This window comes from Eptatretus burgeri, chromosome 7 (genome assembly GCF_056783735.1).
Source record: "Eptatretus burgeri isolate ZD-2024b chromosome 7, Ebu_testis_v1, whole genome shotgun sequence".
Classification (NCBI taxonomy): domain Eukaryota; kingdom Metazoa; phylum Chordata; class Myxini; order Myxiniformes; family Myxinidae; genus Eptatretus; species Eptatretus burgeri.
This window is the reverse complement of record NC_140967.1, coordinates 20829432-20854431: the sequence shown is the minus strand read 5'-3', so window position 1 is coordinate 20854431 and position 25000 is coordinate 20829432. Positions and strand designations below refer to the sequence as shown.

Here is a 25000-nt window from a genome sequence, read left to right as displayed (position 1 = left end):
AGCAATATACCTGGCAAGTTTCAATTAGATCGGAACAGCGGTTGTTGAGAAACAGCACACACACACACACACACACACACACACACACACACACACACACACACACACACACACACACACACACACACACTGCTGGAATTATAGATAGATGTTGGTCCTCGTACTGACCCCTGAAGTACTCCATTACTTGCGCTCTTCCAGGTAGACATCCTCCCACTCACAGCCACTCTGTGCTTCCTATCACTGAGCCAATTTTCATTCCATTTACCTGACCAGCCACTCAACAAGCCCTCACCTGAGCTAAAAACCTCTGAAGTCATGCTTTTATCAAATCCCTTCTGAAAGTCTAGATGCACTACATCCACTGCACCTTCTTCATCCACCCAATCAGAAACTACTTCGTAGAACTCTAATACATTTGTTAAATATAATCTCCCTATGATAAGTCAGTGCTAACTACCTTTAATTAGTTTGAAGTTATTCAAATGATTCCCTATCTGTTCCTTAAGTAACATCCCTAACACCTCCCTGAGGTTGTTGTTGCTGCTATCCACAAACAAATAAAATGATGGTCTCAGTACAGATTGTATCTGTTCGTTCAAATGAGTTGGGCACCCAGATATCAAATTGGTCGAACCATGGCTGGTGTTGTGCTTTGAAGTGTGAATCTGTTAATCGTGGCCTCACGGAGGATGTAAGAGGGTTCGTTTTATCACCATGCTGCAGGCACGTTCTATGCTTACCTCGACTCACATAGGGCAGTGCATCTGTATTTTGTGCAGTTCATCATGCAGATCCTTGTCGTGTGTGCTGTGCGTTTTAGGACGGCCTTTTGCAGTCGAGCTTCTAAATCCCCGGAGAACAGCAACTGGGAGTGAAATGGTCCACAAACTTCAGCTGGTAGCTTGTCCATCAAGTGTGTGTCATGGTGTTGTGGAATCACAGACGCAAGTTTTAGGGATTTTGAGAGCCCAAACTTGATGCTAGTAAAGCCGCCGTTACGGCCTTTATGGCCATTCATTTTGCAAGCAATGCTGTGCATCTGTTCACTTTTTGTTTATCATCTGCGATCACTGGTTTTTTGGGGGTTTTTTTTTTCATGTGTATGGATTTTTGCATTTGTTCCCCAGCAGATCAATGGCGCGTCAAACAAAATTGGCGTTCGTGATCTCCAGGTGGTGACCAGGTATACCTTCGAGCTACCTTGTACAAAAACAAAACTTGATCTCGGATATATATATATATATATATATATATATATATATATATATATATATATATATATATACATATACATATATATATGCATTATACATGACATTTTGTGGTGTTAGATTTTATGGTTCATGGAGGAATTTGTATGTAAATCGCATGGAGGATGAGTACAGGAGACGGTGTACAAGGACAGTATGAGACTATTGTCAAATCAATGTAGGATATGATGTATGAGCCTGTGGGGGTGGTCGGCATTATTACCTCCGCTACCGAAGGTGAAGGAGGTTATGTTTTCACCCCTTTCTGTCTGTCTGTTTGTCTGTCTATCTGTCTGTCTGTCTTTGTTTGTGTGTGTGTGTAGGATATCTCAACAAGTTGTGGATGGATCCGGATGAAATTTTGTTGTGAACAGTTTCAGTGTGTGACGAGGATGGTCTGGTTAGATCTTGGTGAAGATCCGGATATGGATCCAGATCTGACTACGAGAATTTTTAAAAAGTGATTCTTCACCATTCAGAGATAGGGATAAAAATTATATATGGGTAATTCCATGGGTAAAGTTACCTGGTGGCTATTTTTTGAAAGTACATTTTTCATTAAACCTTTTTTTACCATATGACAGATCATGAATTGAATTTTTGCAATATTAGCTTCATCAAGCAGTGTCTGTATACATTGTGGTAGCATCTCCGGACGTTTATTAATAAACGTCCGGAGATGTTGCGTCCGTTATGCTCAGTTGTTACGTCCGTTACATTACATTTGCCATAGTACTGCCGACTCGGTATCATTAATTCCTCAAATAAATACTGGGAATACAATGACGTACCTATACCAAGCTGCTATACCAGATTTAGTCTTCTGTCGTAGAACACTTCACAGAAATTTGTGAGCAAAACGATCATCATGCTAAAGCGGGTATTTTGACGGTTACGTCCGTTACGAAGATTCATCATACCGTAGCACTCAGGCAAAAATTCTTAATCTCATATAATTACCATTTCCTGGCACCTTTTTGTTCACTGCACAAAATAAACTAATACATTTGGTACGATAACCTTGTTCTTCATGAAATATTTTTGAGAACTGCCAATAAGTTGTGTCTGAATGTTACGTCCGTTACGGTGGAATTACCCATATAGTATGGTATCTCAAAAAGTTGTAGACCGATTCAGACGAAACTTGGTGGACATGTTGGGTGTGTGACCACAACGAATTGATTCGATTTTGGTGAAAATCCGGATCTGGATATGACAATTATTTAATGTTGAAGGTGATTCTTCACCATTGAGAGATATGGCCAAAAACGATATAGTACTGTATAGCATCATATTTCAAAAATGTATTGGGCCTGATATGTTCTCGTGGATCAGGCATTATGTGGCGGAGGTATGTGCTCCACTGAGTGCCCTTCAAGTTAGCAAAGTATTCAGATGGAGCCATCGAAAGGAATATATATATATATATATATATATATATATATATATATATATATATATATATATATATATATATATATATATATATGTTAAAGGCTCCAGTCTTGGACTATGAGTCGTCATCGAGGCCAGGCCTTCAATATAATATCTGCATGGATGGAATACTCTTCGAGTTTTTGAGAAAGTAAAAAATCTGCTTTTTGAAAAGAGGAAGGTCATAAGTGTTTGGAAAGATATGAAAATGTAAAGAGTTCCAGTTTGGCAGTGGATGGGGAAGAAACAAACATCGTTGTGGCCCACCCTTGAGTTGCCAAATGGGCTGCACAATCATCATGCGATGTAGTGGCTTGTCGAGTATTTCGTGATATCGTGCAGAAGAAGGACTGAAAAAATATATATTGAAATACCTTTAAAACTTGCAAACGGCTTATTTTTACAAGTGGATAATTACGTGGAAGATTCATTGTAATTGAAGTTGAACTTCTATTTGCATTCATTCATTCATTTTTTTTTTTGATGGCTTTCCTTCTTATAGGGATTCTTTGTTGTTTATGAAACAAGGAGAGGAAGAAAAAACGAAGCTCTACAGTGCCTTGGTCTGGAGTGAAAGGGAACTCCAACTGAAAGATGTGGAATTGCTCAACAGTACGAAGGTAGATGTTAGAGATGAGAACTACACAATGCCGGAGTCTGTTGTCCTGGAAAAGGCATTAGTTTGTCAAATGTAATAAAAACGAGTTTGCAAAAATTGCTGATTCTTACATGCAAACCTATTTTATTTTATTTTATTTTATTTTATTTTATTTTATTCATTCATTCATTTCATTTATTTTAACTGGATCTGAGGCTCGTCATGGAGCTGCCACACACACGTCACACACATTGTGCTGAGACTTCACAATCCTATTTTTATTTTTTCCGCTGCAAGTTGTATGTTTGTCTTGTTTAATGCACATCAACTTTATTAGTTTGTTTACTTACTGCCGAGTCGTTTTTTATTTTATTTTTAAATTGCATTAACTTTGCAGAACGTTTGCTCTGATTTGTTGCTGCCGCTGCTCTTGTTGCTTTCCCCTTCAAAAAGATCTGCACAGATTAGTTCCTTGCAATGCAACTGTTGATGCAGTTGTGATGATGCCTCCAAAGGTAGGTCCTGCATAAGGTGCTGCTCTTGCTTTAGCATCATGTTTTCTTGTACCTGAGCCAGAACCTAAAAGGGCAGTGTGCGATAGTCACGTGAGCTTTCAAAGTTTTATGTCAACACCAACCTCAGGCAGCGGTGTTTTGGACTCGACTTCCTCAAGGGCAAGATAAACGGTTATGTGCATTCTAAAGTCGAGGAAGCAATTATCACAGAGGCAAAAGGCATTTGCAGGATTAAAAAAATTTCTGTTTCCTGCTAATTCAGCAATTCTTATTTTTCCAAGAAGTGTGTTCTAAGCAACTTGCACAAGACAGGGTGGTTAAGGGGAGAGGAAGCTTGACGATGCACCAGTGAGGTCACTTAACATCTTACATAATGGTGGCAGCAAGCAAAGACCAAACACATTGGATGTTAATTGCTGAACAAACTTAAGAATGCAGAAAAACTTCGATTCCTGGCATGCCATGAGAAAACTCAGGACATCTATCGACGACTTCTGATGAATGAAAAGATTTGAGATGCCATTGTGATTATTCCAAAACAAATAGTCACAAGCGAGCATCTCACATCACCACGTAATAATAATTTTGAATTTGGCACACTTTCTGTTTTTTTTCGATCCTCGTGGAGGATCTCTCGGTCTTACTCACGTTGTTGTTCTTCATCTTCTTCTTGTGGACTTTTTTGTTTCACAGCCTACAATTTTCATCGAAACTTCCTGAGTCTTGGCATATACATGTAAAAATACCCTGCGCAGACAGGAACCATCTCCGATTTTGAAAATTCCTCCGAGAAAAAAAGTTATGACGTCAAAATATCTCCGCTAATGGAAATCGCCTAAAACATTATCTCCGAAACTAGGCAAGTTTTTTGAATTCTGTTTGCGGGAAATCGAACAGGGCATTAACATAGATGAATTACCGCACATATGATACATCACTATGACGTCGTATCAATTTTTATGACGTCATTCCTATTTTTTGACATTTTTTGTTTCACAACCCAGAGTTTTCATCGGATCTTCGTGAAACTTGCCATGTATATGCAGAAAGCCCACGCGCAGGCAGGAACCATCTCCGATTTTGGAAATTCTTCCTAGAAAAAAAGTTGACGTCATAATATCGCCGCTAATGGAAATCGCCGATACCATTATCTCCAAAACTAGGTAAGCTGTTTGAATTTTGTTTGCGGGAATCAAGCCGGGCATTAGCACAGATAATTTATCGCAAACCTGAAACATTACAATGACGTCATATTCGTTTTTATGATGTCATTAAGAGGACGAGGATCTTAGCTCATTTGAGCTTGTTTTTTTTTAATGAGTTAGCATCGAGGTAAATAAAAGTCATTATTAATCTGAGATTACCATGTTGATTTTCGAATGTTAAATTATTTCGATCAAGCATTCTACCAAGATGTGAGGTAGGTAGTAGCAAAGTACATCATCAGCAAAGAACATGGCCTGTTAACCTGAGATCACTGAAGATGTCACTCAGGTCAGGTCAGGTATGGGAGCATGTGCCAGAACAGCGCGTCGCTGCGTCCACTTTCCGCGGTACTCCAGGGGCCTCTGTCTGGCCATCCCCCAGGCAGATGCCAGGCCTATCCCCATCTCCTTGAGATGATGGTCAACCTGCTGCAACCACGAGGCACGTGGTTGGCCCACTGGCCTCTTCCACTCATGAGACTCCCTCGCTGAGAGAATCTGGTGAGCAGGATCAGCGTCAGGAAAACGAGCCACATGTCCATACAGCCGCAACTGACGCTCACGGACCATGCAGGTAACAAATCTCATCCGAGTCTCTCTCAGCAACCGCTCGTTGGACACAAAATCCGACCAGCGATAGCCAAGGATTCTCCGAAGAGACCTGGTACCAAAGGAATTAAGTCTCCGTCTCAGATCCTTGGTCAGAGTCCAAGTCTCGCATCCATAGAGCAAGACTGGAAGTACCAAGGACCTGAAGACTCGGACTTTTGTCCTCCCGCACAGGTACCGGCAGCGCCACACCCCATGATCCAGTGAATCCATGACTCCCCAGGCCCGACCCAGACGTCTATTGACCTCTGACTCGCAGCCAGCAGAGACATGAATATCACTGCCAAGGTAAGTGAATCTCTCCACGACCTCAACATCCTCACCACAAACAGGTACAGACAGGACAGCAGCATCCAAGATGTCACCGAAAGCCTGGATGTCACCGAAGATGTCACTGCACATTTGAAAACCATGAAAGATCACTTCACTTGCTACTTCAAAACGGATATGATTCCTACAGAAAGCTGGACATTGAGACCGTTCACCACACATCTGACTCTGAGATGAATAATGACGAATCGGCGAAAGAAGAGCTGATTGATCTTCAAAACTCTACTGGTCTGAAAAACGAATTTGAAAGAGTGGGAGTGAATGTTTGGATGAAACTGATTCATTCCCACCTCTCACTCGGCATGCCTTCCAAGTGGTGCTTCCTGTCGTCACCATGCATGTTTGTGTGTCCAGGTTCTCAGCCCTGGTAGCCATTAAGACGAAGGCCAGGAACCACCTGAAAGCTCACAACAACATGCAAGTTGCATTTCAAACACCACCTCAAATAGATAAACTGATTGAGGCGAGGCAGCAACAATGTTCCTGTTGATGCCCCTGTTGATGCCCCTGTTGGTGTTTTAATTGTGCGTAATGTTGATTGACATCAGTGTAATATGTTCTTCTCCCTTTGATCAGTTTATTATTGTACTAGTACAATACTAGGATAATAAATGCTGTGCTTTTCTATCTTTTTATTTTTTTTATTTTTTTCCAAAATTGCATCGGCCAGTCGATGATTTTGAATAACTCAAGGGGTGGGGGTAAATGGCTGGTCATGTTGAGTCTTGGGCGTAAATGGTGGAGAAAAAAAAAAATTAAGAATCCCTGCTGTAGACCCTATAGACCCCATTAGACCCTTTATAAATCCTTACAACCCTTTGGACCCTTAAACCCTTAACTACTGTTGGAATATACCCTTGAAGACCCTTTTTACCCCTTCAACTCCTTAGACCTTTATACTGTATCGACCCTGAAGAACCCTAACTACTTTTGGAATATTCCTTTAAGCACCTTTAGATCTTTTGAGTCCCTTTAGACACGTACGACATGTTCACCCTTTAGACATTTTAGCCCCATTCCTACCCCTTATTCACTTTCGACCCTTTATACCCCTTGGACCAATTTAGACCCCAACTACTATTGCAACATCCCTCTTAGTCCGTTGGACCCCTTTGGACCCATTCGACCACTTGGACCTCTTTAGACGTACACCACAAACATTTATAAGAGTCTTCTTGCAATATACAGAGTACACTTTTTTCAGCAAGTAATGCGCACACTCTACCCACCCAGTGGGTGGGTACTCTGCTAGTACATTATAATTTGACTGCTTAATAACGTGCAATTAGACGGTGAAGAGGTGTTGCACTTTCCTTTGAACTGTGTAGTCTGGGTTCAATTCTCGACACGACTAATGTCCGATTGGTGCTCCGCACGCACGGCATTGTATCACAAAGAGCTTGGTCCCGTAGATGGAGTTTGAACTTGGTGACCCATCTTAAGGCCCTGTCACACCTTGACGTTTTAGCCAGCATATGGCAAGGTATCAAAATGTATGTAAAACGCTGGCGTACGCTGAGCTATTGGGTTTTTTTTCCCAGTTTTGGACGTATTCATAACGAGTTGGACGTATGCATAACATATTAGTAACGTACACAGAACGTCTCAATAACATATAGATAACTTATACCAACGAATGCTGAGCGTGTTGTCGGCGTTCACAACCTATGCCCAACGATAGTCTAACTTATGCATTGCGCACGGCAGCGTATCGCCGACGATCACGTGGCGTAGCCTATTAAAAGGCTGCGGCTCGACGATTCAAATCATAACCGCACTAGACATCGAAGTGTCAAGCCGCTGTCACACCTTGATGTTTTAGCCAGTGTATGCCGACGTATGAAAAATTTGCCGAATACGCTGGCACACGTCGAATACGTTATGGGTAAGTTTTGTATACGTTAAAAGCACGCTGGCATACGTCGTAGTACGTCGACAAATTTTCAGCATGTTGAAAATTTTTTGACGTATGCCAGCGTATGACACACGTTCCGCATACACTGGCCATACGTTGTAGGCACGTTACGCGATTGTTGACACACGTCGACACATGTTACTTGTAAGTTACTCATAAGTCAAAACAAGTCGAGGTAATGTTTAGCAAACGCGAAACTTAATTTTTAACCTATTTATAATGTGCTTTGAACCTATGTGTAACGTATCTCCAACGCACATTGACGTATGTAGACGTATTTGACGTCTTCCGGACGACCACAGAACTTACTGAACGTGTTTCTAACTTACAGCTACCGTATAATGGCGTATTGGCAGCGTTGAGGGGAATTGGTATATAAAAATGGGCTTCACTGGAGGAACCCGTCAGTGTTCCAGACTCCATGGTTTGTTTATTTTTTCTTCGGCATGACGGTGATGTTGACACTTCGATTTCTAGTGCGGTTATGATTTAAATCGTTGAGCGGCAGCCTATTAATTATATTATATTATAACCGCACCAGAAATCGAAGTGTCAACATCACCGTCACACCGAAGAAAAAATAAAACCAATGTCACCCCCAGGCTGACCAGTATCTTGCCAAAATGTGAACATGAGTGACTTATTTATTCGATTAAAGTTACTCAAAAAAAATAAGGGTTTCGTCGACCTTGATGCTTGACCTGTTTGTGACCTTTGACCTTGACCTTTATATTTTCGTACGGTTAATGGTATCTCTCCAGGACCGTTGTACATGAAATATCAAGACATTTTGATGAGAACTGAGGAAATAAAATTTTCATGAAAAATCCGTTTTTTCGTCATGACGTCATCAAATGACGTCATAGCGTCAAACTTTTGACAGATCTGGAAAGCACTTATCAAGCACTTTCATATGAGGTATTACTCGATATGGTATCTAAGATTTCAAAATTTGACCTTGAGGTCAAAAACTTTTGACCTCCAGCGCTAACCATGAAGGTCAAGGCCGATCGCCACCAAAAATTAATCAGCTGAGCGCCAGACCATGAACTATATTCCCATGAAGTTTGAAGACTATCCGATCAAAATTACTCAAAAAATAAGGGTTTCGTCGACTCCCCTGATTTGCGACAAAGTGACCTTGACCTTTGACCTTGACCTTGAAAATTTTATGCTCTGAAAGGGACCTCTATAGGACTGATATGCGAAGTTACAAAAATTTCCAATGATAACTGTGCTCTGCAGAGTGATCGATACGTGATTACAGACAAACAAAAAAAATAATAATAATTTTAAAAAAACATACAAGCTGACTAACATATCTCGCAAAAACTTCGTTTTAGCAAGATAAAAACATTAAGTCTGGAACACTGACGCTAAACATTACCTCGACGTGTTTCGACTTATGAGTAACTTACAAGTAACGTGTGTCAACGATCGCGTAACGTGCCTACAACTTATGCCAGCGTATGCGGAACGTGCGAGTCATATGCTGGCATACGTCGAAAAATTTCAAGCATGGAAAATTTGTCTCACAGCTCGGTGTACTACGACGTATGCCAGCGTACTACGACGTATGCCAGCGTACTACGACGTATGCCAGCGTGCTCTTAACGTATACAAAACTTACCCATAACGTATTCGACGTGTGCCAGCGTTTTAGACAAATTTTTCATACGTATGCATACGCTGGCTAAATCGTCATGGTGTGACAGGGCCTTTACCAGCAATAGCTGGTGGACGTTTAAAAAAACGAAATCACGTGATTTCTTTTGAGATGAGTGGGCGAGTCATCCCCGGTACACTGAAAGAAATAGAAATTCCTCAACAAATCATCTTCAGTCAAATGTCAGACCTGGCGAACTGGTTCGTGAAAGACTTGGGTGAAAAACTTTCCCCAGCCGACCCCACAAGGTGGTGGGAATGATTGACATGATTAAAGTAGTACTAAACTAATTTACATTCAAACTTTAGGGGCACAGTGGGGGTTTTAAAATGTTGCTGTGCATAGTTTATCCTGTACTTGCATCAAACCCTAATCCAACGACCCACTTCCATGTTTCTTGATTTGGCAGGAACTGCAGCTTGACCAGAAGACCCCATTACGCGTTCTTCACCGACGTCCACTCGCCGTGCGTCCACGTGTTGTGCACACCATTCACGCTGATCTTGTTGACGCTCACCAGCTTCGCCTGCAACTCCGTACTCAGGCTGGAACGTATCCAAATACCACGACACGCACCTCGAGAATTGTGTTTTTTTTTCACTTGGAATTACAATGGCTTCTTACCTTGGCACCTTTTCATACTTTAAATTCATTATTAATGGGTACTTGTGGTAAAATGACGAAGAAGAAAAATGGAAGTTACTAAAAATGGTGGAAAATGCAACGGAGATTCTGCTTGCTTGTTTGGTGAGATCGTTCAAGTTGGTACCAGGGCGGGTGGCTGGGGGTTGTGTTCATTAACAAAAGTTTGACAGTTGAGAATATTATTTTGAGTCGAGTTCATAAACAAAACTTGGTATTCCAATTTGATCACTTGGTTCACAATGTTCAAATCCCACATGAGATGTGCCACAATGAAAGGAGTCGCAAGTGTTATTGCTTTAAATCTTCATTGACATTGTTGGGATTGGGGGATGGGGTGAGGGAGGTGGGGCTCCATCATCATTACTCACTAGCAGGGTCCTTCGGAACAGCTGCGCAATGTAAAATGTAACTTCAAGTTCTCAACAAACCCCTCCAAACCCCAAGTCCTCACCCTACCCCTCCAACCCCTGAAGTGTCAATCCCCTCCGCACTCCAAGCTTTCAAACCCCCTCTCTACTACAACTCAACCCCCACCAAAAGTCCTTACCCCCCCCTCCTAAGCCTCAACCTCCCCCTTTCAACTCAGTCTCATCTTCGCTCTCCCCAACCACAACGCCAACTCTGTCCTCCCCTTCTCATCCTCCTCCCACTCATAAGCAAACAGGCATTCTGATATTGAAACGGTGGAATATTTAATGCTTTTTCCCTCCCCTATCATGTTATCACCGACTTCACAGAAACCCATCACGGTTGCCTGTCCAACTCACAATCCCGTGAGATGTGCGGAAACCCCGTGGCATTGTAACTCTTAAGTGACTGAGCAGGCTAATTGTGCTCATAAATGAACCAAACCAATTATCATCTTCTTGATGCACATATACACATCGTTGCAAGTAAATAATGGCACGTCTTCCTTCACAATGTCGCGAGACTCCCAGAAGTTCCCCGACAAAGACACGGGTTTTATGGTCCATGGTCGAGTTGTTGAAGAGAAAATAGTCGGAAATAATAGCAAGAACCCGCGTGACTTCCACGGTAAGAGCCCTGCTTCAAGGGATGCCGCAAAGTTATTTGGGCATTTGGTGGGTGCAGACTGCTGCCTTGATTGTTGAGGCCTATCTTCACAAGGCCCATGACGCCTATCAGCTCGAAATCCTTTTAACTTGTCGCTTTGGTCCTTTTACACCGAAGGGAAAACTTATAGAGAGGGTATGGCGATTGTGAATATGACAGGTCCAAAGACGTCTTTGGCTTTCACATATCACCGAAATGGTGACCGCATGATTATTTTCATTGCATTTAAATTGTGGGTGGAGTCAAGCAAGCTACACAACCAATGGGTGAAACTGAATGTTACACACAGACAGACAGACGGACGGACAGACGAACAAGTGTATTAGATAGACAAATGGATGTATGCCAGTCAATTTCTTTTTTTTGTTTTGTTTTGTTGATGGGCCTAATGGCTTCCTGCGTTGAACTTCCTTATAATGGAACTTGTACTTATAAATTAACCCTCTTAACATATCTTCAGAATCGACCACTGACAAAATTGAGGCATTGGGGGGTGGGGGGGGAGGTGGGGGAGCTTTTCATTTGAATCACAATCCATTTGAGTTTAGCAGTGTTCGGAGAGAGCTTGGTTTGCCACAATGTGCAAATCCCTTCCATGCTCCACTGTGCAACGAGCAGTGCAGTCCTTGACCATCCGGAGCACAGTTATATCAAGGAGTTCGTCCACGGAGACTTTGGGAGAACTCAGCCCAACCTGGGATCTCTCCTTAACACCTGCGCAGACATCCTGGAGCTTGATGTCGAGGCAAGTCCTTTGGGAAGTCTCTTTTTGTTGTTTGACATTGACTATTTCTTGTTGATTTGTTTTACTTTATCGATGTTTTATTGTTGACAGAACTAAAGCGCCATGTCCACATCAAAACGTCATACAAGCAAATGAAGATGAGCTATTACAATGTAAACCTCTGTTGCCATGACATCGAACTACAAAATGAAAATCTATTTGAATAAAAACAAAAAGCACGGTCTGTGAGTCCGTGAGTCCGGGAAGCCGTGTGACTATATGCCTATTAATCACGTAACGTTGGTTGCAGACGACACAAACGTCGATAAATTACGTTCAATTGGAATGTTCCTTTCACCATGAAGCTCTGTGACGAAATGTCTATTAATTACGTACTGTTTCTACGTCGGTTGCAGACTGCACGTACGTCTAATTACATACTTTTTGAATGTCAGTTGTACCCTGATGTCACACACACACACGTCTATTAATTACGTACTGCTGGAATACACGTTCCGATGCTTTTGACTGTTGAGACCCCTTCGACCGTTGAAGATCCTTCAAGACCCTGAGGACCAAAAAGACCCGGATGACCCAAAAGTCCCCGAGAACCCAAAAGAACAAGATGATCCAAAAGACTCAAAAGTCACAAAAGACCCTGAAGTCCCAAAGGACCAAAAAGACCCTGAAGACCCAAAAGTCCCCGAGGACCCAAAAGATCCTTTAGATCCCTCAGACCTTCACACCATTTAGACCCCTTACACCCTCCAAACAGATTAGATGGCTTAGACCCTTCAGCATTTAGACCACTTGGACCTTTTTATATCACAAATTTCAAATAAATATAATATCACCAATATTACAAACAAATTTGTAGAAAATGTGTTTGCATTGTGATTGGTGTAAATCATGGCAACACAGCAAATCTGTGACGTCAATCTCTGCAACGACGTGTGGAGAGATGAACGTAGTGAGCCGATCCACGCTAATACACACACACACACACACACACACACACACACACACACACACACACACACACACACACACACACACACACACACACACACACACACACACACACACACACACACACACACACACACACACACACAGAAATAATGAGGTTTTTTTGCTCCGATGAAGGGTTAATTCTTGAAACGTTAACTTTCCCTTGCTTCCCATGGTGGTTAGCACACTTGAATTAATGTTCTGTTTATTTAGTTCCTTAACATTAACAGGCCTTTGTTTATTATTAATGCAAATATCATATTTTAGGTATATTTCCACCACCCCACTCTCCCCCCCCTCCCTTCCTCCACCACCCCTTGTATGCGTGTTCCTCCTGTCTCCTCCCAAACCCTCTTTCACTTTACTTCCCCTTCTGAACAAACTTTCCTATCCTGCTTCCCTTGTCCTATCAACCTTCATTCACATGCTTTTCTCAATATTTATTCTTCTGACTTTCGCTCACATCCTTATCCCTCCGTGATCTCGAGCCAGCGAGCGCAGCTCTTCAATAGATGGCTCCCAAGTAGATGGAGTAAAGAACAGCAGAGAAGAAAAGTGGTAAAGATGGAAAATATTTCCATGAAAGTCATTGCATGGCAGAAAGTCGACAAGTTCAGTTTTAAGAATGTAAGGGTTCATTTATAAGATGTTAAAAACGCGTGTGTGTGTGTGTGTGTGTGTGTGTGTGTGTGTGTGTGTGTGTGTGTGTGTGTGTGTGTGTGTGTGTGTGTGTGTGTGTGTGTGTGTGTGTGTGTGTGTGTGTGTGTGTGTGTGTGTGTGTGTGTGCGCGCGCGCACGTGTTGGTGTGTGTTGTTTAACAGGCAGTTTATTTTATATATTTTTTTCGTTTCAGTCTGTCGACGTCAATTGGCCTCCACCAGTGAATGACACTCCGGCAACAGAGGCCAAACCACAACAGAATTGCCTCGACGAAGGAGTGTAATGTCCTTCTTATCGCACGATATGTCGAACCTTCACTCGGCTCTCGGTTCCTTTCTGCATGTTTGCAGGTTGAAGGGGGTGGGTGGGGAAGGAAAAATGATCGGCCGAGGTTTTGACAGTTTTACTACTTGCAGTTTAAACACCTCGAATGGTGTGAAATATTTTTGTTGTATTTTGTCTTTGAAAACAGAAAACAAAAAACCATGTACATTTTCCTTCACTACGACTCACATTTTGTTGGCAAAATATTAGCCATTATTTACTATTTGGCCGCCCAGCCTTATAGGAGGACCCTTATTACTCCAAAGCCACCGGGGTGATCATACGACGCTCTCTTTGACGTCCAACAGCCCAGGTGAGATCCACACATTTATTAGCATACGAATCAAAATTTTTTCCCATAGATGGTCGTTTAATGTACCTTTTAAGGTGTGGACGTAACTCAGCTCGTGATTCAACGAGCCGCAAGGTGTTACAATTTCCTTTAAAGAGACTTTATCTGTTTTGATTGCCTCGTTGTCCCAAGCCGGCCATTCCTGAAAAGAAAGGAAAACCCTCGCTTTGCTGCAGTTTATAATAAAAGTTGGAAATTCTCAGTTTTGCCTTTTTTTTTCGGTTTCGTGATCTAATTTATCCTGAAGCTCCGCTTGCAGTTTTTTTTTTTTTTTTTGCTGGATATACATATAGCGAGTGCAAATGGGGAAGTTGCGTATTTTTAGAAACACAAGTTTGCTTTGATGACTTGGTGGTAGGCAAAAGATAACCGTGGTAAGGGATGTGGGTTTGGTGTACCGTGAATTTGTCGAGGCTGATAGACTCGTCGTATATCCTGTTCGTCGATATCAAGCCCGCCTACTCTTCTGTTCTCATTTGAGTGCGATGTGATGCTGGAACTTCCCAACATTACACCATCTCTTATCCGCAGCCCCGTGTGTGAGAGTGGGTGTAGGCAAAAGTGAAGAAGTAGCACCTGTAAAAACCGATGTCCTTTCTCATTCTATAAATTTTGAAATTGGTTTGGGGGGAAACGAGTCCATGAGGTCACAAAAAATAATCCGGTGTTGATGGGAAATGATGTTTTAAAGTTGAATCGGGTGTGAAGACCGCTCTGTGGTTTAAACGGTCCTCGGCCTTTGTCCACCTGACAAATCCATTTGTTTGATGTAGCTTCTGTTTCCTTACCTGTGAAGAGTTGTGTTGTGAACGGAAGAAAAAAAAAATTTGGAATTTTTGAATCCCCTCGCATGACTTTTGCTCTCTATTCTCACCTTCCCTTTATATTCCCCATTGTATGTTGAAATTTTTATTTATTTATTTTGTCCTCTTGCTCCCATGTGTAAACATATATTGAGCTGCCTAGCCTGGGTTTGATTGAATAAATCGATCCGTCTGGTTATAACTCTCACCTTGGTGTTTCACTTGTAGGGCGAGGCATCGATGTGTGCACCATCCGTCGGGACAACATAAGGCTGGAGGATCCGTCTGTTACCACTCGTCGGTGAACAGTCAAGATCCAAACGATGTCTTTCGGGAAGCGTTGGCGAGTTATCGCCGGCACCCTGGACAAATGACAAATTTCTGCCGAAAAGCGCAGGTTTGGTATGATCTTAGATATCCTTCAACACCAAGTTACACCGTTTGATATCTGAGTGTGGTTGGTGCCTGGGCAGCAACCTCCGCACTGTAAAGAATTTCACGCTCGCAGGTAGTTCGAACGTCACGTGTGAACGGCTGTCTTCAGGCAACCGTGATGTGTATGTACATACGTACGTGTCTCCTGTAATCAATAATTGGTTTGTAGGAATGCGAGGTCCAATTTCTGGAAGACGTTCATAGTTTTATACAAGGGTGGTTCATTTGATTTACCGGCAAATTTACGATCAAATGATGTGCCTGGTGATTAAAAACGATGGCGAAAGATTGATGTGACCAAGTTGTTTTGGAAGTGGAAAAAAGTCGGAAATTGTTTGCAGTAGTTGTTTATTTAATGTAAAAATCGATATTTGAATGGAATTTTTTTTGTTCATTCATAACTTCCCCCCTTGGTTAACTTGCTTACCACGAGGCCATTGATTCCATTGTGAATTGATGTTGAACAAGTTTTAAAATAAATAAATAACTACCCCCATCTTGGTTATCTCTACTTTCAGTTTTGACCACAAATTATGTCGAATCTCACAAACACCATGGAAGGGGCTTTTCAATAGCATGAGCTTTCAATTGTGGACAACTTTCAAAACTTTATCGAAAATTTGAGGTGGGTTGGGGGGGGGGTATTGATAGACTGAAACCTGCTATGCACAGAGACATTTTGTCATTTACCCAAATTGGCCACAGCCAAGATTCTTCAAATTAAATATTAAAATCTCCCAAAATTTGGTGGCATCATGGCTCGAGCATCTTTTCTTAATCTACTCGAGGAGGTCGGTGGTTCAACTCCAACCCCGGCCGAGTCGTAACAAAGACTTTAAATGTGGTATGCACTGCTTCCTCGTGTTTTTAGCTCAGAATTGTGGGGATGGAGAATGAACAAATGAGAATCCCTGACAATATCTGCTGCTCTTCCTTTGCTCCAATTGGTTCTTCTGACCACGTCCTTGTTAAAGTGGACATCTCTCTGGCTGTTATCAGAGAACCACCTCACCGCCGTCGAGTCTGGCATTTCACTCAAGCCGACTGGCAGGGTCTCCGAGCAGCCATCAAACTTACAGACTGGTCTCCTATCACTACTTTCTCAAACATCAACTCATCCTGGGAATTCTTTCAAAGAAACTTGCTCTCCCTCATGCACAGATTTATCCCCTCTCGTGTTCAGTTGTCTTACCCTTCCTCCTGCCCTTGGTTTACTGAAGCTTGTGGCGAGGCAGTTGTCCTGAAACAACTTGCCTTTGCCTCATGGAAAGCAAACCCAACTGAGGGCAATCTCAGTTCTTTCCACAAAGCTCGGAACAAGTGTGTATCTACCCTCAGGAGAGCCAGAAAACAACATCTTTCTCATCTCAAGTCTGAACTCTCAAACCTCTCTCCCTCCTCAAAATCCTGGTGGCGTTTAATCAAATCTGTTTCTGGTGTATGTTCCCCCTCCATCCCCTCCCTTACCTCAAATGGCCGCACTGCTGATTCCACACGTGATAAAGCTGAATGTGTAAACTCGGTGTTTGCAGCTAAATCTTGTGTCCTAAACCCATCACTATCTCTACCCACTTTACCCAGTCACACCCAACTGTCCCTGGACTCTGTATCCTTTTCTCCTGACAAGGTGGAGAGCTTGCTTTCAAACCTCGAGTCAGATTCTGCAACCGGTCCAGACGGCATCAGCCCACGTGTCCTCAAAGCCTGCTCTTCTGCTCTTGCTCACCCTCTCTCTGTTCTATTCACCCTCTCATTTTCCCAAGGTCATCTGCCATCTGCTTGGAAATCTGCTAACATCACTGCCCTGCATAAAAAGGTGCAAAAACAGATCCCTGTAACTATAGACCAATCAGCCTTCTCCCAATCATCAGCAAGGTTATGGAATCCATCATCGCTTCAGACATGAAATCCTTCCTCTTCTCCAATGGCTTGATTTCCAATCATCAATTTGGTTTCAGACCAGGTCACTCTACCCTAGATATGCTGCTACTGCTCTCCCATCAATGCATGGAGGTCCTCAATGCCAGACAGGAAATCCGAGCCGTATCCCTGGACATATCACGTGCTTTTGACACAGTCTGGCACCCTGCCCTACTCACCAAACTCTCTTCCCATGGTATTCAAGGCCATCTCCACTCATGGCTCGCAGACTTCCTCTCCTGTCGCAGTCAACGTGTGGCCCTAAATGGAGTTCTTTCATCCCCTCTTCCTGTGCAGGCTGGAGTTCCTCAAGGTAGCGTTCTGGGCCCTGTTCTTTTTCTGGTTTTCATCAATGATCTCTCGGACTCTCTGGAAAATCCTCTATTTCTCTTTGCCGATGACTCCACCCTCTGCCGCACCATCTGTCATCCCTCAGACCGGCAAGCAGCAGCTTCTTCGCTCACTGCAGATCTGGATAAAATCACAAACTGGTCCAACACGTGGAACATGTCTTTCAATCCAGACAAATCTCACACTCTCACTATGTCTCTTCGAAAGGACCGTTTACAAAACCCCCCCATCCACTTTCTCAACAATCCTCTGGAAGAAGTCTTTTCTTTCAAGCTTCTGGGTCTCACTATCTGCCATGACCTTTCCTGGGAAAGTCACATTTCCAACCTTGCCTCAAAAGCCAGTCGCCGACTGGGAATCCTCCGTCGTGCAAAGTCCTTCCTCGGCCCTCTTGAGCTCCTGACCACTTACAAAGCTTTTGTCCGTAGCCTGATGGAGTACTGCTCTCCCCTCTGGGCTGGTGCTCCTGCCTCCCACCTTTCTCGGCTTCACGCTGTCGAAACCAGGGCTTTTAAGATCATCGGCATCTCCCGCAATGAAGCTGAGTCTTTGGGCCTCTCACTCAATCACCGCAGGTTGGTCGGTGGTCTTTCTGTCTTCTACCGACTCCTCTCCAGCCTTGCCCCCCCTGCTCTCACTGCGATTTGTCCCTACCACATTTCCACAGGGCGCTCAAGGTCCGCCAACAACCCCCTTCTGGTAAAACTACCAAAATCACGAATCACTGCTCATCTTCACTCTTTCATTCCTCTTTTTTCCCGCCTTTGGAATAAACTTCCTCACTCTATTCTTTCCCATTCTTCCCTCCAGGCTTTCAAAACAGCTGTTCACCACCACCTCTTATCTTCCCCCATCCAAATCCTCGATCTTTTCTACCCCCGATAATCCACCCAAGCCCACTTCCTTCAATTCTCCTGCTTTCCTTCCTGAAAGTCCCTGTAATGTCCATCTTCTCCTCGCCATGTTCCCCGTCCCATCCCCATCCCTCTCCCTTCCACAGTTCACCTGTCTGTTCCCCAATGATTTGTCCCTTCCACTCCCGCCCCTCTTGTCTCATGCCTCCTTGCTGTGAGTTGTGTGTTAGCTCTCATACGAGCCTCGACCAAGGTATAAAAAAAAAAAAAAAAAAAATAAATCTTGAAAGTTGACATCTCACTCCAGATTTTTTTTTTCTTCGAAATGCCTTGCAGACTGTGGCGAGAAAAGTGACGTTGCAAAGTGTCACCCACACCCATCGTGATCTGGGAAGTTACTTACCCCTCAAGGTCAACGGCTGTGTTGTGTGTGTGTGTGTGTGTGTGTGTGTGTGTGTGTGTGTGTGTGTGTGTGTGTGTGTGTGTGTGTGTGTGTGTGTGTGTGTGTGTGTGTGTGTGTGTGTGTGTGTGTGTGTGTGTGTGTGTGTGTTTGCGACAGATCTTCCATGGGTCTCAAAAAGAAATCGGTTTCAGCTCATGCCCACGGTCTTTCTGTGCTGGTAATCTCGTTAACCAATGGCGAAAAAAGGAAAATGTTTTCAATACAAACTCCTGATTCTGCAATCGGTGTGTTTGCTGGTGAAGAGGAAATTGTCCTTCTCCAATACCAGTGACATTGTGAGCTTGGGATGTTCCAGGAGTCTTAAACATGATGATACAAGGAATTGTGAAGAGGAGGTCATCAGGCCTGTTATTCCCATGAATTGCTGCCAATATCCATGAATTCCTCCATCCCTATATACCTCCAGGTACCCATCCACAGGTGTGCTGAAAGCATTTCAGAATTGAGGGGGAGGGGTGCATTTATTTTTTTTAACCCCCTCCACAAAAAAAATTAATGACCATTTGTCCCCATGCCTCCTTTCACCCCCCCCCCCACACCTCTGGCACCCTTGACGTCCAGTTAATCTCTCAAGTTGCACCGCTGATAGTCCTTTTCCCTCAAGTAATGGCTGTACATTTTCTTCCATGAGTCATCATCAGCCCATTTGCAGGGCCAAGACCTCCCTTAACCCACATTGGGGATTAATGGCAGACTTACCAAGTGGGGGTTGGTGCCAATTTGGGCAGCAATCAATAATTTGTTCAGGCCGTGAGATGGAGTTAGAGGATGAAGATGGTGGTAAGGAGGATGAGGTGGAGCGAGAGGCAGCGGGGCATTACTTGTAATTTGTTATTTTGAAGGTTAATCGACTTAAGAGCGGAAAATTTGTTTTGTTCCGACTGGATGGCTAAGTGGTTGAGACTTACCTGTATTTTTGTGGAGTTATGGTTTAAATCCTGGTCAGGAGGTTGTCGAAACCTCGATAAAAAGAAAAAGTTGTAAGTTATAACTTTGTAATGTAGAGTACTCACTTCATTAAAAAAAAAAATCGATACCATCAAATACTTTTGGATATTTAAGTGAAGTATAAATTTCAGTTCTCCACTCAAAAGAACTACCCAACTTTAATATTTGAATTGAACATTTTTCTCAAGTATTTTATAACCTTTCAATGATGGGGAAAAGGTCACAGGATTCGAACCTGCAGCCCTTCCAGCAGACAAGTGTTCAGTCATTCACCACCCATGATCATCTATCTATAATTGCAGCAATCTCTGTGTGTCTGTCTGTCTGTGTGTGACCGCTGTTTCTCGATAACCACCGGTCCGATCTAATTGAGACTTGCCAGGTATATTGCTGGGGACCTGAGTATGTGCCTTTTCAAGGTTTGATATTAATCGGACAAGTGCTTCCCAAGTTATGGTCATTTATTTACCAAAACAATGACAGGACACGGTGCTATGACATCACAATTGACGTCACAATTCTTCTTTTTTATTAATATTATTAGTATTGTTATTTTTTGCACGTACGGGCACGCACTAGTGATGTTAATGAAGCATTTAATAATCAGACAAAACCCCGAAACTGTCTCTTCAACTTTGAAAGAACATTCAGTAAATGAAACGATCTCTGCTGCCTTGGAGGAGTAAGCCACAGGCCCATTCAAAATCGTTGGACAAAGGATTCGCCTGACGTCGCTGAATGACAGGAAACGTGAACGATGCGTTGCACGACTTGGTTTGCGCTTGGATGACCACCAAGGATTTGAAGAGGCAGAAAACGACGATCTCAAAACTTGATATAACATGTTGAAGTAATGATCTGGGTTTAATACAATGCATGAAAGGAACCATCACGTAATGGATTATGGTGTGTGCCAGGTTGGTTCTGAGGTGTGCACCAGACGGCGGTCTCCTCGAGTTAAGCTGAAGTGATCCCTTCGAGTGGGTGCCTGGAGCCAGAGGTCGATAGACATCTGGGTCGGCCCTGGGGAGTCATGGATTCACTGGATCATGGGGGATGGTGCTGTCGGTACCAATGCAGGATGACAAAAGTCTGTATCTTGAAGTCCTTGGTGGTTTCTGTCTTGCTCTAGGGATGTGAGACTGACTCTGAACAAGGATCTGAGATGGAGACTTAGCTCCTTCGGTACCAGATCTCTTCGGAGAATCCTTGGCTATCGTAGGTCAGACTTTGTGTCCAATGAGAGATTGCTGAGAGAGACTCAGATAAGATTTGTTTCCTGTATACTCCATGAGCATCAGCTGCGATTGTGTGGACATGTGGCCCATTTTCCTGATGCTGATCCTGCTCACCAGATTCTCTCAGCGATAGAGCCTTGTGAGTGGAGGAGGCCAATGGGCCAACCACATTCCTCGTGGTTGCAGCAGGTTGATCGGCATCTTAAGGAGATGGGGATGGGCCGGTTATCTGCCAGAAGTCAGACGGAAGCCTCTGGAGTACCAGCAGAAGTGGACGCAGTGACACGCTGCTCCGGCACATGCTCCCATACCTGACCTGAAGTGACCTGACACAGCAGATTGGTTCAGGTTCATGCTGACTGTGTAACTTACTTGAACACGAGTCCTACATCGCAAACAGGTCAGTGGCCTCTCTGTCTTCGCCAACCTCAATTATTGATGTATGTGAGTGTAGCACAGTTTAGATCAGTTACGCATAACTTTGAATAAGGTTTTTTTTTTTTTTTTGTATACCTTGGTCGAGGCTCGTATGAGAGCAAACACACAACTCACAGCAAGGAGGCATGAGACAAGAGGGGCGGGAGTGGAAGGGACAAAACAGTGGGGAACAGACACATTAGGTGAACTGTGGAAGGGAGAGGGATGGGGATGGGACGGGGAACATGGCGAAGAGAAGATGGACATTTCAGGGACTTTCAGGAAGGAAAGCAGGAGAAATGAAGGAAGTGGGCTTGGGTGGATTATCGGGGGTAGAAAAGATCGAGGATTTGGATGGGGGAAGATAAGAGGTGGTGGTGAACAGCTGTTTTGAAAGCCTGGAGGGAAGAATGGGAAAGAATAGAGTGAGGAAGTTTATTCCAAAGGCGGGAAAAAAGAGGAATGAAAGAGTGAAGGTGAGCAGTGATTCGTGATTTTGGTAGTTTTACCAGAAGGGGGTTGTTGGCGGAGCTTGAGCGCCCTGTGGAAATGTGGTGGGGACAAATCGCAGAGAGAGCAGGGGGGGCAAGGCTGGAGAGGAGTCGGTAGAAGACAGAAAGACCACCGACCAACCTGCGGTGATTGAGTGAGAGGCCCAAAGACTCAGCTTCATTGCGGGAGATGCCGATGATCTTAAATGCCCTGGTTTCGACAGCGTGAAGCCGAGAAAGGTGGGAGGCAGGAGCACCAGCTCAGAGGGGAGAGCATTACTCCATCAGGCTACGGACAAAAGCTTTAAGTGGTCAGGAGCTCAAGAGGGCCGAGGAAGGACTTAGCACGACGGAGGATTCCCAGTCGGCGACTGGCTTTTGAGGCGAGGTTGAAAATGTGACTTTCCCAGGAAAGGTCATGGCAGATAGTGAGACCCAGAAGCTTGAAAGAAAAGACTTCTTCCAGAGGATTGTTGAGAAAGTGGATGGGGGGGTTTTGTAAACGGTCCTTTTGAAGAGACATAGTGAGAGTGTGAGATTTGTCTGGATTGAAAGACATGTTCCACGTGTTGGACCAGTTTGTGATTTTATCCAGATCTGCAGTGAGCGGAGAAGCTGCTGCTTGCCGGTCTGAGGGATGACAGATGGTGCGGCAGAGGGTGGAGTCGTCGGCAAAGAGAAATAGAGGATTTTCCAGAGAGTCCGAGAGATCATTGATGAAAACCAGAAAAAGAACAAGGCCCAGAACGCTACCTTGAGGAACTCCAGCCTGCACAGGAAGAGGGGATGAAAGAACTCCATTTAGGGCCACACGTTGACTGCGACAGGAGAGGAAGTCTGCGAGCCATGAGTGGAGATGGCCTTGAATACCATGGGAAGAGAGTTTGGTGAGTAGGGCAGGGTGCCAGACTGTGTTAAAAGCACGTGATATGTCCAGGGATACGGCTCGGATTTCCTGTCTGGCATTGAGGACCTCCATCCATTGATGGGAGAGCAGAAGCAGCATATCCAGGGTAGAGTGACCTGGTCTGAAACCAAATTGATGATTGGAAATCAAGCCATTGGAGAAGAGGAAGGATTTCATATCTGAGGCGATGATGGATTCCATCACCTTGCTGATGATTGGGAGAAGGCTGATTGGTCTGTAGTTACAGGGATCTGTTTTTGCACCTTTTTTTATGCAGGGCAGTGATGTTAGCAGATTTCCAAGCAGATGGCAGATGACCTTGGGAAAATGAGAGGGTGAATAGAACAGAGAGAGGGTGAGCAAGAGCAGAAGAGCAGGCTTTGAGGACACGTGGGCTGATGCCGTCTGGACCGGTTGCAGAATCTGACTCGAGGTTTGAAAGCAAGCTCTCCACCTTGTCAGGAGAGGTTGTTTTTTTTGTATACCAAATCTAGTTATTTAAATCTGAATAATTTATTAATCTGGTGCACTATTTCATTATGAAATGATCCACTAAAAATGGATGAGGTGTGTGTGTGTGTGTGTGTGTGGCATGTTTTTTTTTTTTGTGGAGTTCTGCTGATAGTTTCTGATGTGGAATGTGATACACTAAATTGATTATCATGATCTCCTGCGTTGAGGCTAATTAACTACAAAGAACCTGCAATAATTCCAATGGTTTAAACGGATAACTTGTTAAGGTGTATAAAGCAGCTTAATACGTCCTTCCACCACGGCATAGCATTCTAATTAAAAAATAAATAACAAAAAGAATAACATTGTAACAAATCATATATTCATTAATACTAATAATAATAGTATCATTTGGCAATAATAATGACAAACGTATAATCTCTGCTGTGGCCCAAACACATCTGGGATTGGGGAAAGGTAAGCTAATGCTCAAGCAGTACAGCAAGCAGGTATGCAACGAGACCATGAAGAACAATGAAGATTTGGTCCAATGGACCAACAAGTGGGTGAAATGTTGGCATTTGAACCTGCATATCTCGAGGTTTAAATACGGTCGAGCATCCCACCTTGCTCTCCAAACTCTGCCGATGTGTATCCAAGGCCAACTCCACTCATGGCTCACTGACTTCCCCTACTCTCAAACCCAACATGTGGCTCTCAATGGAATCCTTTCATCTCCTCTCCCTGTCAAGGCTGGAGTGCCCCAAGTCAGTGTTCTGGGTCCCGTCCTATTCCTGATTTTCATCGGTGATCTCTCTGACTCAAGAAAATCCTCTTGATTTGCTGATGATTCCACCCTCGACCATGACATCCCTCATCCTTCAGACAGGCAGGCTGCAGCCTCTTCCCTCTGTGTAAACCTTGAAAAAAAAATATCACAAGCTGGTCAAACAGTTGGAATATGTCTTTCAATCCTGACAAATCTCACATTCTCACTCTCTCTCTCTCTCTGAAAGGACCGTACAGCTGTTAGTAACCCCCACTCCCCATTTACTTTCTCAACCCTCTTGAGGAAAGAAGTTCAGTCACTCAAACTCTTGTGTCTCACTCTCAGCCATGATCTTCCTTGGGTAAACCACATTTCAAAGTTGGCCTCCAAAGGCAGCCGCCGACTGGGCATCTTCCATCGCGCAAAGTCTTTCCTTGGTACAACTGAACTGCAATCCACCTACAAGGCTTTCATCTGTAGCCTCGTGGAGTACTGGTCTCACCTCTGGCCTGGCTCCCCTGCCTCACACCTTGCTCAACTTGATACCATGGAAACCGAGGTCTTCAATATCATTGGAATCTCCTGCGGTAAAGCTGAGTCTACGGCCCTGTCACTTCACCATCGCGAACAGGTCGG

At 43.7% G+C, this 25000-nt stretch overlaps 1 protein-coding gene across 11 annotated transcripts in view; it reads left to right on the top strand.

Moving 5' to 3' along the window:
• PUS10 (pseudouridine synthase 10) overlaps positions 1-25000 on the top strand; it is a 91288-nt gene that overhangs the window by 49682 nt on the left and 16606 nt on the right. For 2 of the 11 annotated variants that reach the window (XM_085887595.1, XM_085887591.1), the window contains 6 exons: positions 824-900; positions 1131-1186; positions 3190-3307; positions 9935-10077; positions 11890-11989; positions 13833-14517. In XM_085887595.1, coding sequence (XP_085743721.1) covers positions 824-900; positions 1131-1186; positions 3190-3307; positions 9935-10077; positions 11890-11989; positions 13833-13922 — 584 coding nt within the window. In that variant the 3' untranslated portion in view covers positions 13923-14517. Of the gene's footprint in view, positions 1-823; positions 919-1130; positions 1187-3189; positions 3308-9934; positions 10078-11889; positions 11990-12079; positions 13803-13832; positions 14518-15346; positions 16098-25000 lie in introns of those variants that run through there. The other 9 variants (XM_085887592.1, XM_085887590.1, XR_015059920.1 and 6 more) reach the window with 8 other exon arrangements.